Source organism: Phocoena sinus, chromosome 2 (genome assembly GCF_008692025.1).
Source record: "Phocoena sinus isolate mPhoSin1 chromosome 2, mPhoSin1.pri, whole genome shotgun sequence".
NCBI lineage: Eukaryota > Metazoa > Chordata > Mammalia > Artiodactyla > Phocoenidae > Phocoena > Phocoena sinus.
The window spans coordinates 57,210,365-57,228,136 of NC_045764.1; the positions used below are offsets into that span (position 1 = coordinate 57,210,365).

At 41.3% G+C, this 17,772-nt stretch overlaps 1 protein-coding gene across 1 annotated transcript in view; it reads right to left on the bottom strand.

The window, feature by feature from the left end:
• The window catches only part of CHRNA7 (cholinergic receptor nicotinic alpha 7 subunit), a 124,919-nt gene that overhangs the window by 11,212 nt on the left and 95,935 nt on the right, over positions 1-17,772 (bottom strand). Inside the window, exons 5-7 of the mRNA XM_032623156.1 lie at positions 5,802-5,881; positions 1,415-1,582; positions 252-446 (exon numbers count right to left, since the gene is read on the bottom strand). Coding sequence (XP_032479047.1) covers positions 252-446; positions 1,415-1,582; positions 5,802-5,881 — 443 coding nt within the window. The remainder of the gene's footprint in view (positions 1-251; positions 447-1,414; positions 1,583-5,801; positions 5,882-17,772) is intronic.

Sequence of the window (17,772 nt, forward strand, 5' to 3'; positions counted from 1 at the left end):
AGAAGGGGAGAAGGTACAGGCCCCTCAGGGAAGAATTGGTTCTTCCCTGGGCATCCCCATCCTCTTTTCAGGATCAGAGGAGCCTGTGGAATCTCAAGAGGGCCTGGCCATCCTGCACAGTGGGCTGTGGTGTCAGGGAGCCACCCTGGGCTGGGATGCATGGAGTGGGCCCTGGACATCTCTGCACCTAGAGCCCAGACTGCCACCCTCAAGGCAGGGCCCTCCCATCCCAGCTCAGACCCGGTACTCACCCAGGGAGATTTTCTCCCCAGAGTCTGCAGGGAGCAAGAACACGAGGAGGGCCAGGGCAGAGATGAGCACACAGGGAATGAGAAGGTTGAGGCCATAGTAGAGGGTCCTGCGGCGGATGGTGACAGTGAAGGTCACATCCGGGTACGGCTCTTTGCAGCACTCATAGAACTTCTCACTCCGCTTGCCAGGGATCCCTTCAGTTCCAGGGGAAGAAAGGAACCGCCGTTGAATAAAAGGATGCAGTTTATTTTAAGGGGTTATAACACACACACAGAGCCATGGAATTTGTTAAGTGCAAAACACTGGCTAATTGTTGTCTGAATAAATGCTTTAGGTTTATTATAGATTTATTTAAGGGTATCTTAGTGATATTTGAACAAATTGGCAGGTTTTTTGTGTATTCAAATTACATGTGCTCTAGACTGAATGTGTCCCCTGCAAGGTTCATATGTTGAAATCCTAACCTCCACAGTGATGGTTATTTGGAGGTGAGGCCTTTGGGAGGTGATTAGGTCATGAGGGGGAGCCCTTGGGAATGGAATTAGTGCCCTTATAAAAGGGACCCCAGAGAGCTCCCCTATTCCTGCTGCCGTGTGAGGACACAGCCTGAAGACAGCTGTCTGTGAACCACGAAGCAGGTCCTCACCAGACGCTGAGTCTGCCAGCAACTTGATCTTAGACTCCCAGCCTCCGAACTATGAGAAATAACTGTCTGTTGTTTATAAGCTACCCAGTCTATGGCATTCTGTTATAGCAGCCTGAACGGACTAAGACACCATGATTATAAATAATACATTGTAAACTCGACACCATTATAAATGTAATTATTGTTTTCTATTTAAAATCATCAAATATAGGTTCCCATCAACTGCAATTTGCTGTTCCACCTGATTTTCAGGATGAAGCAGATTTGAATAACGTAGAGATGCCCATACTAGCACTGACCTTACCATAACTGCAAGTTCCTTATGGAAAGCACTGAATTTTCTCATTGTTTTTTGTTTCTCATCCTAGAGCTCTCAGTAAATCATGGAGAATGCTGCAGGGTTCAATAACTGCTCATGCTGAAAAGCAGAGTGGAAAATCCCAAACTTTTTAAGCCAGCACAGTAATAAAGTAGCTTCCTTCTATGTTGCCAGTATCACGTCTTTGCTGGGCTTACCCACAAGGTCCCATTCTCCATTTGGGATATAGCCGCTGATGTCTGCCTCCTGCATCTGCAGATCCAAGGACCACCCTCCATAAGACCAGGACCCAAACTTCAGTTTGCACTGCTGCACATCAAAGGGGAACCATCGCACATCAATGTAGCAGGAGCTCTTGAAGATGCCTACGTGGGCAATGAGACAAACCAAGATGAAAGCAGGCTGAGACCTGCTTTAAACACACAGCAGTCTGAACCACGTGTCTGAAACTGTGTGTCTGAAACACACAGTGGGAATGTAAATTGGTGCAGCCACTATGGAAACAGTACGGGGGCTCCTCAAAAAATTACAAAAAGAACTAAAAATGATCCAGCGATCCCACTCCTGGGTATACATGGAAAGGAAACAAAATCAGTATCTCACAAAGATATTTGTACCCCACTGCAGCATTACTCACTAGCCAAGACATGGAAACAACCTAAGTTTCTGTTGATGGATAAACAGATAAAATATTATATATATATATATATGTGTGTGTGTGTATATATATATATATATATATATACATAAAATCAAATTTATGTGGATTATATGGAATATTATTCAGCCTTTAAAAAGATGAAAATCCTGCCATTTGCAACAACATGGATGAAACTGGAGGGCTTTATGCTAAGTGAAATAAGCCACACACAGAAAGACAGATCCTGTATAATATCACTTACATGAAGAATTTTTTTTTAAAAAGTTTAACTCATAGAAACAGAGTGGAATGGCGGTTGCCAAGGGCTGGAGGGTGGGGGAAATGGAAGAGAGGTTGATCAAAAAGGGAACAAACTTTCAGTTATAAGGTGGATTCATTTTGAGGATCTAATGTACAGCATCGTGACTATAGTTAATAATATTTTATACTTGAAATGTACTATGTGAGGTGATGGGTGTGTTAATTAACCTGATTGTGGAAATAAATGATTTCACAATATATATGCATATGCATGTGTGTGTGTGTGTGTGTGTGTATATATACACATGCATATGCATATATATCACGTATATACATACATATATTATACATATATATGTGTATGTGTATATATATATTACAATTTCATTTGTCAACTACACCTCAATAATGCTGGAAAAAATATTAAAAATAAAAATAAATGCACAGCAATCCCTTGGTCTCCATCCCATACACTATTCGTAACACACAAAGCCTACTCTTCATGGAGTGAAAAGCTTGCTACCCTGATCAAGCATTGGCCGGTTAAACGATGCATCATTTCTGATGCTCTGCATGTCTCATGATCAATGCTGTGCACACATCCCCTGGACCATTTGAGATCCCTTCAGGAGGAGGCAGTGTGAGTACCGGGGCCTCTCACCTGGGTGTGACCAGAGAGGCTTCAGCCCATCCTGCCCGTCCAAACTAGACCTGTCCAGGACAAGCTGAGTCCTTCTGGAAAAATCTCTAGAAAAGAGTTCAGTTGAAGCTTTACTGTCTTTTACATTTCAAAGGCTACACCGACATTTTCTGTTCTGAGCAAAGAATTCAACATTCTGTAAACTTGCTCCTGCCATGCATGTGCATCTCCAAATTCTAAACAGTAAGAGAGATGTAAAGGATGTAAAAAAAATCCTATAGAAGCTGATAAAAATGATGAAGAGCTTAGAAACAGAATCTGAAAGGTCTGTGTGCGTCTGTGTGACTGTGTTCGGTGAGGAGCAGGAAAAACATTTCTTTAGGTTAAAAATTGAGAACATACTCGGTTATCTAGAATATATATGGAAGATAATTTTAACTAGCCTGAATTCTAGATTATAAACAGAACAAAACCTAATAGGTTTTAGTTGAAGAGGTAGTGTTTGGACAAAAGCTAGAGTTTCCACTGAAAAGAGGACAAGTTGGGAGTAAATTTGCCAACAGGTCACTGAGATAATTCCACACCGGCCATTTATGCCCATGTGCTCCTTGCTGCCCAGAGAAAGACCAGAAGGCAGTGATGGCACAAATAGCTAAGGGTCCCAGTGCTCACAGGGACAAGGCAGATGCTCTGTAAATTTCTGCTTCCAAATTTTAAAAAAATGAATGGAGGGACTCAACTTGCTAACAGGGACCCCCCCACCCACCCACAGTCAAACTGGGAAAGGATAATAAACTTCCTGTCTCCTCAAGTCCCTTTAAACAGGATTTGCAGCATTACATCCAATGTCCACAGGAATCTGGAAGTCATTACAGACACTGCCCTCCCATTAATGGGCTGAATCCCCCAAAACTCTCACTGCTGGTAGAAAATGAAAACTGTAACTGTATTATTCCATTTCTATCAAATGACCAGAAAAAGAGACTCCTCTAGAGGCAGAAAGGAGGTCAGTGGGCCGGCAGTGAGGGTGGGGACTAACTGCAAACAGGCAAAAGGGATCTTTGGGGGGTAATGGAAAATGTTCTAGAACTAGATTGCAGTCGTGGTCGTACAACTCTGTGAATTTACTAAAAATCATTGAATTGTGCACTTAAGATGGGTCAATTGTATAATACGTAACTTACACTTCAATAATGCTGTTAAAAAATAAAAATATGACATGGGAAAGAAGTCATTTCCTAATAACCAAGTCTATTTCAAAGCTTGCATCTGAAGCACTTTTTGCCTGTTTAGTTGCTGGAGCAGAGCAGCTTCCCAGTTCAGGTCTACACGACCCCAGGCGCAGTCTTGCTGCCCTGAACCAGACAATCCCACACTCTCTAGACCAGAGTAGGGGAGACTCCCACAATCAAAGCTCAATGTGCCCTCCTGACAGACTCCGGGGGCCATGCAGGCTGGGATGTAGGAACTGGCCCCAAAGGGGCTGCTGCACAGAGGGCTCGGGGGTCAGGAGGACTGCTCCCGTGGCTGAAAATAGCCTCAGCCTTCAAAACAACCCGCAGCCCAGTATTCTCTACGCTGATGACTGCTGGAGGTCATTTTTCCAAAATAGTTCTCATGATAGAAGCTGCAACTTCTAGGCCTGGTGTAAAAGAGTGTACCAGTGATGGAAGACCCATCCCCGAGGTCTTTGTTAGGAGGAAGGCTTGCGTGGCCTGGGGGAGGAGAGGAGGGGCTGAGGAAGAAGCAAGGAAGCACAAGGTTTAAGACAGAAAACCTGAAAGTCTGGAGTCCTTCCATCTCCTCAGACAATAATGGATGTATCTGCCTGTGACAGGTTCAATCCCTGACGTGTTCGTTTACCTACATGTGGGCCAGGCCACTGGTTGATGAGGGTGGTTCTAAGGGGAATAAACACAGATCCTGCCCCTTGGGACTCTTATCCTCTGCTAATGAGAAAGAGAATGTAAACAACAAACCCAGGAGGCAAAAAGCCAGCTTTGCTGTGAGCTGTGAGATGGATCCAAGGGCACAAGATGGGGCTGACTGCTGGAGGGTGTGTGTGTGTGTGTGTGTCTGTGAGGGTGTGTGGTATGTGTGAGCATAGTGTGTGGTATGTTTTTTGTGTGATGTATCTATATGTGTGGTGTGTATGCATGGCGTTAGTGGGTGACATGTGCACGTGTGTGTGTGTGCATGTGTGTGTGTGTGTGTGTGTGTGTGTGTGTGTGTGGTGTAGGTGTTGGTGGTGAGGGGGGAGGTGGCTGCAGGCTGCCTGGGAACAGAAAGTTAAACAAACAGTTGCAGTGGGGGAAATAACCCTGGAAAATTAACATGTGAAAATCATCTAGACGATTTAAAGAAATCTGTTAATATCTTGAGGGCACGAAGCCTGGGTTTCCCATGGCATGGATCACTCACAAGCAACCCAAGGCCCTGTGAACTGACAGGAATGATGGGAGGAGATTCAACCCCAGCAGTTACCCATCAGCTGCCTGAGAAGGAGAGAAGCTCTTTCAGGAAGAAATCACTGATGAGTCCCTTGGAAACCACCTGTTCTCACCTCTAACAAGCAGGTGGGCTTTAATGCACGCACTCAAGAAGCCAGCCCAGCAAGGTCACCATCTCACCCTGACACTGGAGGGCAGCACATACCCAGGTACCCAGTGCAGTGGGAAGGAAAACGCAGGCTGTGAGGAGGAAATGACCTGGAGGTTGGTGCAGGCTATAAGGAGAACAGAAATGACCTGACAACGGAGACTTGTTTTAGTTGCAGATGAACTTTAAAGAACACAGGACAGACAATAAGGACAGAGGACATGTGTTGGCAAAGACAGCTTAAGCCATGATCCCAAGAGGAAGACAGCATTGCCACGCTCAGGGAATACATGCAAGCACAGAGGAGAAGTCAGGAGGGCTGGGCGTGCATGGAGGCTAAGGATGCTCCGAGCTCAGAGCCAGCCGCTGCCCCTGCGGGCACCGTCGGGCACCCCAACCTCCTTCATGCTGTCTAACTGCAGGGGACAAAGGGAGCGGCACTTACCTGGAGGGAGGTACTGGCAGTGCCCAGAAGAATTCACTAACACGTTGGTGTGGAACGTGGCGTCAAACCGCTCATCAGCACTGGAAACAGGAGAAGGATCCGTGAGCCAGCCCGGCTGGGCAGTGGGTTCCCCATGCCCTCAGGGCAGTTGTTCCTGCAGTCCGAGCAGCTCTGAGAGGGGCTGCTGCTTGCAGTTGGGACAGCCAGCGGCTGTCTGAGAGCCCCACCTGTGGCTGACCTGGAAGGTCTTCCCAGAGCACAGGGGGAAGAGACCAGTGCCCACCTCCATTTCATAGGGATGCCTATTTTTTCCATATGCATATAAAACAAAGCTCTTAGCAAAAATGAAACCTGAAGACAACTTAGGAGGACATTGGCAGATGAGACATTTCAATCCATCTCCAGGAGATAAAGAGTGGGGGGAAGAAGCACAGTGCCCCTCTATCAGCCCTTAAGGGTGGGATTTGGACCCACTGTGTTCAAGGCCCTAGTTCCAGCCCCTTGAATGGGTCCAAAGCTCGGTTGGTGCTTGAGAAATCCATCTTGAGTGACTGAGGCTGCAGGTGCATGGGGGAGTTGGGCAGCCCCAAGGAGTACGGGGCTCCAGGATTAGTGATGACAGGAAGGAGCACAGGTGGAGACAGAAGAATTAGGTTCAAGTGTAGAAGAACGCACTCCAGCCCCACCCCCTGCCCATGGTCAGAACCTCCTACAGCCAGGAGTTACCAACCTGGTTAAAGGGGGCACACAAAACGGAAAGGAAAAACAATTAAGACCAACAGCCCTTATTATCCAGGTCTTTCATTTTCTGTGTTCTGACACTTTGACATCTGGGGCCTTGCTGATCCTGGAGGGACTACTCTCACCCCCACCCCTGCCCCAGGTCAGCCAATTCCTAGAGATAGCAAACAACTCACTCAAATGGAAAGCAACCAATCCAGAGCCCACACCCCCACCATCTCTTTTATGGAGCTCTCACCCTCCTGGCCACCATCCACCTGCCCTAATCACCCCAGGACCAGGTACCAGACAAACAGGGACAGGCCATATGTACCCAAGTCTGCTGAAGGTATCCCGGTCCTAGCCCTGCTTACCCTGCCTCACCAGTTCTATTCCATGGAAACCACAATAAAGGCTTTTGACCACATTTTCCCCTCACGCCCTCTGCCTCCTGACTGTCCCTAGTGCTTCCCTGTGTGGCCCTGTACAGGGAGCATGTTCCTGTTTCCAGGGAACTGTAAGATAAACTTCCTTCCTTCCTGACAGTCATTTCTGTGTCTGCATTTTACCATGCCTGATTAAAACATATCCTTAAAATGTCAGATGTAGTGAATGGACTTGAGGACACGGGGAGTGGGAAGGGTAAGCTGGGATGAAGTGAGAAGGTGGCATGGACATATATACACTACCAAATGTAAAATAGCTCGCTAGTGGGAAGTGGCCACATAGCACAGGGAGATCAGCTCGGTGCTTTGTGACCACCTAGAGGGCTGGGATAGGGAGGGTGGGAGGGAGGGAGATGCAAGAGGGAAGAGATATGGGAACATATGTATATGTATAACTGATTCACTTTGTTATAAAGCAGAAACTAACACAACCCTGTAAAGCAATTATACTCCAATAAAGATGTTTAAAAAAAAAAAATGTCGCCCCTACAGGTGAATAAAAAAGTAAACAGCCTCAAGAAAACGTAGGCAGCCAGTCAAGGGTGTCAGCACCTCGAGTTAAGCTTCCCTCATTTTAGCAACTGGAGAAACCTCTGCTAAGGGCTGCCCACGTCTACAGAACCTCTGCAGCCTTTTCTGTTCCCAAAAATCCTCTAAAAGGGGAAACTCACCGTCATGAGATATCTGAGGACAGCCTTCACTGTGAGAGACAAGGACAGGAACAAGAAAGATCCAAGAAGAAACAGTCAATGAAAGGAATGAAAAAATTACCTCTTAAAAAGTAATATCCTCACAAAAATTCAAGAGGATGTTGCATTTAGAAAAACAAATGGCAATATGGAAGTTAAAACATGATCTATGAAATACACCTTTATAAATTGGTGGGAGGTTTGGCTGATAAGAATCACTGAGATGAAATGTAAGACCGAAAGGATGAGGGCCTCAGAGTAAAGGCCAAGGAAGCAGAAGAGACATGGGGGCGGGGGTGAGTAGTGGGAGGGAGAGAAATCACATAGAGAAATTGTAGAGCTGAAAGAAACCCCTCCAATGTGAAGGCAAAGAAAGGTGTTTTTAAGAACATTAAGGTGCCAGAGAGCTTGTTTCTTATGTATATTTTCTTGGTCATGGACTTGAGCATCAGCTCCAGAAAAATGAGGGTGAATACTAAGGAAAAAGAAATAAACTTTCAGACCAAACCTAAAGATCTGGAAAAGGAATTTCATGATGAGCTGTGTAGTGGGTCTAGAAAAAGGGGCAGGGTTCCAAATTACAGCAAGATATAAGGGGTCTCTGAAGAGAGTAAAGTGGATTCAGAGTAATGAAGAGAAGAAACAACAAGGTGGAAAACACCGTGGATTTGACTAAGGGCACATTGTTTTCAAAAATCTTTAATTAAAAAAAGCCACCAGAAACTTCAGGAAAAAACTGTACAAGAAAGCCAAGGTTTGAATATGAAACAAAAATGTGATGAAGCTTAAAGACAGAAGGAAGGGAGGAAGACTAAGTTACAATAAAAAGATAATCCTCTAAGATGAAAAAGGACACATCCACCCCCTGACTTCCAAACACACTCAGGGAGAGAGAGGAGGAGGAAGGCTCAAGATGTAAATATTCTTTGCTTCACTGCAGTCTGTACCTGACTGTCTTAATGACACACAAACAGTGACTGGGAACCAAATATCTGAGGATGTGGACCTTCACAAACTCACCCTGGATTTTACCCTGCTTTTTATTTTTTTATTTTTTATTTTTTTATTTTTTTACCCTGCTTTTTAAATTAGGTTCACTGAAACCCGAAGATTCTGTGGAGGTGCTTCAGATTTCTGCAAATGTTTGATTCCAATATTTTATTTTCCTTGTGTTTCAAAATGCATCATTGGATGAATGGATAAAGAAGATGTGGCACATATATACAATGGAATATTACTCAGCCATAAAAAGAAACGAAATTGAGCTATTTGTAATGAGGTGGATAGACCTAGAGTCTGTCATACAGAGTGAAGTAAGTCAGAAAGAGAAAGACAAATACCGTATGCTAACACATATATATGGAATTTAAGAAAAAAAAATGTCATGAAGAACCTAGGGGTAAGACAGGAATAAAGACAGACCTACTAGAGAATGGACTTGAGGATATGGGGAGGGGAAGGGTAAGCTGTGATAAAGCGAGAGAGAGGCATGGACATATATACACTACCAAACGTAAGGTAGATAGCTAGTGGGAAGCAGCCGCATAGCACAGGGAGATCAGCTCGCTCGGTGCTTTGTGACCGCCTGGAGGGGTGTGATAGGGAGGGTGGGAGGAAGGGAGATGCAAGAGAGAAGAGATATGGTGACATATGTATATGTATAACTGATTCACTTTGTTATAAAGCGAGAAACTAACACACCATTGTAAAGCAGTTATACTCCAATAAAGATGTAAATAAAATGCTAATAAAAGTCCAAAAACACTCAAATAATTGTTTGCGAAATTTTAACTCTTCAGACACTACCAATGTATTAATTCATGTGGCCCGTTTAACTTCTTTTCTGGTGGACATGAAACTAAACTCCTCTTGCCATGAATACTGCATGTATTTGAAACTCTTGAAAATGAGTCACCCAGTAAGATTTCAGTTTTGCATTATTGCTCTTTTAAAAAAAAATTCATATTTGAATCTACAGTTCCAGCATAGAACCTGCATCTGCCTTGGCACCTCTTCCCCTACCCCCCAGCCCCCACCCCGCAGCAGCAACAGCAGAAAGCACTGTGTGATGCTTGCATAGCTTTGCTTATTTTAAGCTTGGGTGTCATCTTGGCTGATTTTTATATTTATAATAAAGGCTGTGGACATCTGTTAATCATTCAATTCTGAAAGAAAATAAAACTCATACAGCTCTTTCTCCATGGATTTGGAGCAATTTAATTGAAAAGACTCTTGAGATCACAAGGCAAATGGGTAAAAACAAGATAAAAATCTGTTGCTAATGGCTGTGTGACTCAGTGATTTCTGAATACCGTTCAACCAAAATAGAATATTGATAAATGTACCACTGTCATCATTATCAAAATCTTAATACTCACTGTGGAAGTTTTAGGGTTCTTTCCCAGGGGCAAATTGATTTTATACGTAAATGATATAAAAGTAAACTCTGGTAATAATTATGTGCTAATACCACTTCATCTGTTTTGACCATTAGGGCTGGAGATAAGGTTTGTTTGAAAAAGGGTTCTGTTGCTAAAATCTAAGTCTGAAAACACGCAGGGGATGAAGTCCCTGTGAAACATGAGTGATCAAAACCACTGCAAGGACCTGCCAGGTGACAATATCAGTGATGTCCATTGGGTGTCAGCTGACAGTGACCTTGAGGTCACATGGTATCACAGCCTTGCAGCCAGCAGATTCTGGTCACCCCGGAGGCTGGGTGGGTTCACAGAACTCAGCTCACTCTTCCCTCTGTGCTGGTGTGCACCTGAAACTTTCTGTATTAAACTGTTAGAAAACAGTCAAACATACATATTTTTTCTTGACTACTAGAGGACAGGATACACCCTCAGAACTTTTGATGACCCTGGTACGTGACCCTTCAAGCCCCTCAAAACCTCTTCCCTCCAGCAGCCTTGGTCCTCGTCCAGGCAATAATGGACAGATGAGCTTGCACTTGGTGTGAGGGGAGCTCTGGGCACTCCCACTGAGAAGTGCCCATGGAGAGGAGGGATATTTAACCCCAATATTGAAGGTGCAGGTCCTACGTCATCCGTCAAGTAGTCAGGAGCAGAGGACATCTGGACAGGCTCTAAGGATGGGCAGAAGGCTCACAGGTTCTGTGAGCCTACCAGGGAAGGTGGGCGTGTCCCCAGCAGACAGCGTAGTCTGATCACACACCTGGAGGTAGACTGGACTGAGGGAGGCTTCATGAAGGTGAGGTTTGCCTGGAGCAGGGGTGAATGAGATGTTGTCCCAAGCAGCAAGGCTAATACAGGGGCTTGAGGGCTAACCACTAGTGCTATGCCTGCAGGACCCAAGGGCCCATCCTTAGGGGAGGATTACAAACTGTGCTTCCAGACGTCAATGGCAGCACAGGCAGGCAGAGCCCAAGGGACACAGGTGAACCCTGGTGGTCTGGGCTAAGACTGTTTCCTGCTCCCCATCCACAGGGTCTGACACAGTGCCTGATCCCAGTCCTGCAAAGGGCTCCTGGCCCTGGAAGCAGAGCCCTCCGATCCCAGCTTGGTGCAGCCCCTGCTCATCTTGCCCCACAACACTGACCCCCATCTCTGAGCAAAAAACCCCAGGTACACTGCACTGCTGTCGAGAGCACACTGTGGGCTCATGAGGTGAGAACTGTAATGAATAGGGTCTCAGGTGCCATCAGACCCATTCCCTCTGAGCTCAACATGGTCCTCGAAAGAGAGAGAGGGAAGAGCAGAAAAAGGCGAAAATGATCTTAATTGCTCTACCACAAAAAAGAAATAATGATTATGTGATTGAGGATAGAGGTGTCAGCTAATGCTACAATGGTAATCATATTGCAATATATATGTATTTCAAATCAACACAATGTACACGGTAAACATAAAATGTTGTATATATATATATATATATCAATTGTATCTCCATAAAAATAATAAAATAAAATTTAAAATATTGTAAGAAAAAAAGTAAATGAATAAGAAAGAGGAAACCCTTCTATCTCAAAAGACTGTCAATCTAAGGTGCCATTTATCTTAAATCTTTTAAGGAATAAAAGTTGCCATGGATAAAAGATAAGATCAATAAAACTAAAAGCTGGTTCTTTGTGAAGATAAACAAAATTGATAAACCATTAGCCAGACTCATCAAGAAGAAAAGGGAGAAGACTCAAATCAATAGAATTAGAAATGAAAAAGGAGAAGTAACAACTGACACTGCAGAGATAAAAAGGACCATGAGAGATTACTACAAGCAACTATATGCCAATAAAATGGACAACCTGGAAGAAATGGACAAATTCTTAGAAAAGCACAACCTTCCAAGACTGAACCAGGAAGAAATAGAAAATATAAACAGACTAATCAAAAGCACTGAAGTTGAGACTGTGATTAAAAATCTTCCAACAGGGCTTCCCTGGTAGCGCAGTGGTTGAGAGTCCGCCTGCCGATGCAGGGGACGTGGGTTTGTGCCCCGGTCGGGGAGGATCCCACATGTCACGGAGCGGCTCAGCCACGTGACCCCGTGGCCGCTGGGCCTGCGCGTCCGGAGCCTGTGCTCTGCAATGGGAAGAGGCCGCATCGGTGAGAGGCCAGCGTACAGCAAAAAAAAAAAAAAAAAAAAATCTTCCAACGAACAAAAGCCCAGGACCAGATGGCTTCACAGGCGAATTCTATCAAACATTTACAGAAGGGCTAACACCTCTCCTCAAACTCTTCCAAAATACAGCAGAGGGAAGAACACTCCCAAACTCATTCTACAAGGCCACCATCACCCCGATACCAAAACCAGACAAAAATTTACCATTGCAACAAAAAGAATAAAATACCTAGGAATAAACCTACCTAAGGAGACAAAAGCATGGACTTATATATACTAGCACATGTAAAATAGATAGTTAGTGGGAAGCAGCCGCATAGCACAGGGAGATCAGCTCGGTGCTTTGTGACCACCTAGAGGGGTGGGATAGGGAGTATGGGAGGGAGACGCAAGAGGGAGGGGATATGGGGATATATGTATATGTATAGCTGATTCACTTTGTTATAAAGCAGAAACTAACACACCATTGTAAAGCAATTATACTCCAATAAAGGTGCTAAAAAAATAAAAACAATACATTGGTAACAGCAAAAAAAAAAAAAAAGCTGCCAATTACATGTTAAGATACCGCTGATGCCCAGGTTTCAGAGGAAAAAAAGTCTGTAGAGAATAGATTAATTTTATTTCAAAAGAGAGTAGTAAGTCCTTTCTCTGGATATTTTGATTTTGTTTTGTATTTTATTCTAAAGTGTTAAGGACATGTTAAAATGATAGCAAGGTGGCTTGTCACAGACCATGACCAAAAAGTCTTGAGCAGAACTGAAATTTCATGGTCGTTTCTACCTTTCAGAGATCCCAGGAGGCAGACATCCAGGTATCAGCAGGAGGCTTCCAGAAGAATCTATTCAAGATCCTTTCTTTACCCACCAATTTATATGTTAAATGGCATATAACATGGATTATAACAATTGGATGTAACATTGGATGAATTATAACAATGTTATAAATAATATGGGATAATGTTATCAAAGCCTGTGTCAAGTTTCTGGGCTCCCAATATTGTTCCTTGATCAATAGGACTGTTCCTGATCCAGTACAACATCATCTTAATCACTACAACTTAGTGGAAATGTTGGTATTTGGCAGGGCAAGTCTCCGACAACTTTGTTCTTTTGTTTAAAAATTATCTTACATATCCTTGGCCCTTTACTCATCATTGTTAAGTTCTAGGATCTACTTGTCCAGTCCCATGAAGACCCAGCTGAGACTTTAGTTGGAATCACATTAAATTTACAGACTAGTTTGGGAAATTCTGACATCTTTATGATACTGAGTTTTCCCAGAAATAAATATATAACTCACCATTTATTTTGGTCTTAGATTTATTTATTGATCCTTTTTAACACCTGCAAATACTGGAAAAAAAGTCATATAGTTGATGAATGATAGTTAATTTAGTTTATTCCTTTCTAATCCTTAATATTTCATTTTTTTACTTTTCTTGTTATTTAAGATTCTTATCATTCTTAAGATATTTTTTAAGTGATGACAATAGGTATCTTTATTTTGTTCTACATATAGAAAACTTGTAATGTTTCAGCATTAAATGAACTTTTGGTAAACACCTTACATCAGGTTACACAAGTTTTCTTCTATTTCACAAATGGGTATTAAATACCATCAACTGATTTCTCCCCAGCTACCAAGATGATCGTGTGATTTTTCTCCTTCATTCTGTTAATATTGATAGAATGAATTGTATGAATGAATTTTTCTAAAGTTAAACAAAACTTATTTTTCATTAGAAAACTAAATTTGTTATGATTTTTTAAAAATTATTGCTAGATTTAGTGAGTTAATACTCTAGTTAAGATGCATACATACATGCTCATAAGTGACATTGTATGCTAGATGGAACTTGCCTGCAAAATCCACTTTTTCGAATTTCTTTTTAAAAACATATCAATCAAGAGAATGAAAAGGCAAGCTTCAGATTGGTAGAAAATATTTGAAAAAAGATATACATGATAAAGACTGCTATCCAAAATATACAAATGACACTTAACAGTAAGAAAACCACCCAATCAAAAAATCCTTGAACAGACACCTCAACAAAGAAGTTATCAGGGAATTGCAAATTTAAACAACCAGATACCACCACACACCTAGTAAATGGTCAAAATGCAGAACAATGAGAACACCACATCTGGCAAGGAAGCAGAGCAACAGGAGCTTTCATTCATTACTGATGGGTATGCAAAATGGAACAGCCACTTTGAAAGACACTTTGGCAGCTTCTTACAAAACTAAACATCCTCTTACCATACAATCCACCAATCACACTCCTTGGTGTTTACTAAAAGGAGTTGAAAACTTATGTCCAGACAGAAATCTGCACATGTATGCTTAAAGCAGCTTTATTCATAATTGCTAAAACTTTGAAGCAATCAAGATGTTCTTGAGTAGGTGAATGAATAAATAAATAAACTGTGGTATATCCAGACAATGAAATGTTATTTAGTCTTAAAATGAAATGAGCTATTAAGCCATGAAAGACTTGGAGGCAGCTTAAATGCATACTACTAAGTGAAAGAAGCCAGTCCGAGGGCTACAAACTGTATGATTCCAACTATATGACATTCTGGACCAGGCAAAACTATGGAGACAGTAAAGCTCAGTGGTTTCCAGGAGTTAGGGGGAGAGAGGGATAAATGGGAGGCGCACAGAGGATTTTTAGGGCAGTGAAGCTAGTATGATACTATAATGGTGGATACATGTCATTATACATTTGTCCACATCCATAGAATGTACAACATAAAAAGCAAACCCTTAGTGTAAACTATGGACTTTGGGTGATCATTATTTGTCAATGTTGGCTCATCGATTGTAACAAACATACCACTCTGGTGAGGGTGTTCATAATCGGGGAGGCAGTGCATTGTGGGGGCAGGGCTATGTGGGAAATCTCTGAACCTTCTCAACTATGCTGGGGATCTAAAACTGCTCTAAAAAATAAAGCATATTTTAAAGATAGATAGATGATAGATAGGTAGATAGGTAGAGAGATCCAATTATCTTGTCTATTTTTCTATTTTGTCTAGAACCAGCTTATATTTTTCTAGAAAAAATAATTTCTGGCTAAGTTTCCATATTCAATGGCATAAAGTTGTCCATAATATTCTCTCTTCTTTACTTTCTTGATAATTATTCCCTGAGGTGTGTTCATTTTATTAGTTCTTTTTAAAACCAACTTATTCCTTCTTGATTTCTATCTTATTTTTCTCATTTAATAAATTTCTACTCTTTTCTTTATTCTTCCTTCTATTTACTTAATATTATTTTTTTCCTAACTTCTTGAGATTGGTAATTAATTCACAAATTTTAGTTTTAAAATCTTGCCTAATGTAAGCATTTAAGGCTATGGATTTCTCCCTACATATATACATACATGCACACACACATTCACACACACTAAAGTTTCTCTTTTTCTGATTCACATTTGGGTACTTAGTTCTCCAGATATGTATTTTTAGTAGAACAAGGACACATCTGTTTTTCTATCTGTGTCTATCTGTATCTATTTCTCTACATTAGGTGAGGCTTGTTAATTATGAAATTCTATATCCTGACACATTTTTTCCTTCTTGAACTATCAATTACTAAAAAAAAACCAGTACATTAAAATCTTCTACCACAATTATGGATTTATCTGCCAATTTTTCTTCATTTGTTTCAAAGCTATTTTATTAGGTGCATACATGTGAAATTTGTTAAGTATTCTCAGAAATGGTTTCTTTTTTATCATTATGACTTGATCTTTAACCTTAATTGCACCTTTTTTCTTATAGCGTGTGTGCGTGCACTTGAGAGTGTGTGTGTGTGTGCATTTTCCTGTTATAAACATAGCCATGCTAATTTTATCTTATTCTTGTTGGCCCAGTATATCTTTTTCCTTTTTTTTTTTGTCTCTTGTGTACTTATGCTTTAGTTCAAATATATATCCAAATGGGGTGTGTGTGTGTGTGTGTGTGTGTGTGTGTGTCTATACACACACACACATATATATGTGTGTGTGTGTATATATATATATATATATATATACATACAAATGGTGTACAGTTGGATTTTAAAAAAATATATAGTTGGGGGATCTCTGTCTTTTTAACTAGCTGCCTAATCCTTTATCTTGTCTGTTACAATGTTTGGTTTTATTTCTACTATTTAATTTTGTGCTCTTTATTTCACCGTCCTTTGATTGCATTTCCCTCCTTTCTATAGGCTTCTCACATTTTCTTTATTCTTTCCCTACTCACTTCTTACCTGTCTGGAAGTTTAAAAAATTATTCTTATGCTTCTGATGGTTATTCTTACATTTTTTTATCCCTTTAAAACAAACATTTATTGTTCTTTTCTAATTACAGAAATAAAACATATTCACAAAAAGGGAAATACAGAAAACACTTGGTAGGGACGCAATAATTAATTATGAGGTGACTGAAGGAGCAAAGATTAAAATTACCCACAATTTTGTAACTCAGAGGTAACCTCTTTAACATTTTTTTCTGACCTTTTTCTATGCATGTGGATACATCAGTTGTACATAATGCACATGCATACATACAGATATTTTAACAAAATTTTAGATATTACATACAATACTCTTTAGAATTTGCTTTTTTCCCCCACTTTAGCAATGTATCATAGACGGTTTCAATTTTTACATTTTTAACGTGTATACTTTACTCAGAGCTGACAGCTCTATGTTCTGCCAGAGCAACTTAAGTCCAACTAAGTGCTTTACCTACAAGTACCATCCAAATACTGCCTTTCATGTTACTATTTTCCATCATTTTAATCTCTCTTTGTTTTTCACCCTCAAGTTCATCATTATTATTATATATGTTCAAAACTATTTATATTTACCTGAATTTTTTAACAATTGCGTTCCTTCTCATACCCTGTTCCTAAATGTATATTCTGGTAGTTTCTTTAATACGTGTATTTCTGGTATTTCATCATGGCAGTTTACCTCTTCATGGTAACTTCTTTAGTCTTTGTTTTCCTGAAAATGTCCTGATTTTGCCCCTCATGTAAAGAAGGGTTTAGCCGGGACAGAATTCTACATTGATGATTATTTTCTCTCAAAATTTAAAGTTACTCTTATTTTTTTCTGGCTTCTACTGTTGCCTCTAAAAGGCCTGCAGTCAGTCTAATCGTCATCCCTTTGTAGCAAACTATCTTTTTTTCTTTCATTTTTTCCAGTATCTCCTTAGCTTTGGGCGTTCTGCCGTTTTTAGCAAAGTTGTCTAGGTGCCCGTTTCTTATTATCTATCTTTTCTCAGACTTCTTGTATCTCCTGAAACCGAGGATTTATGTTTTTCATCAATATTATTAAATTCTCAGCCATTCTTTTGGAACATGGCTTCTGGAGGAAAAAGTCATATTTCACCGGAAAACTGCATCCTCTAAAAGCATACAGCTCTGAGCAAGGCATGGGACTACGTCTGAGCTCTTTGGAAACTCTTTGTAAGCTGCAAGCAGAGGATAGATGCATAAATTATGTGTTGTCGGGAGTGATTTCACTGGTGGTGA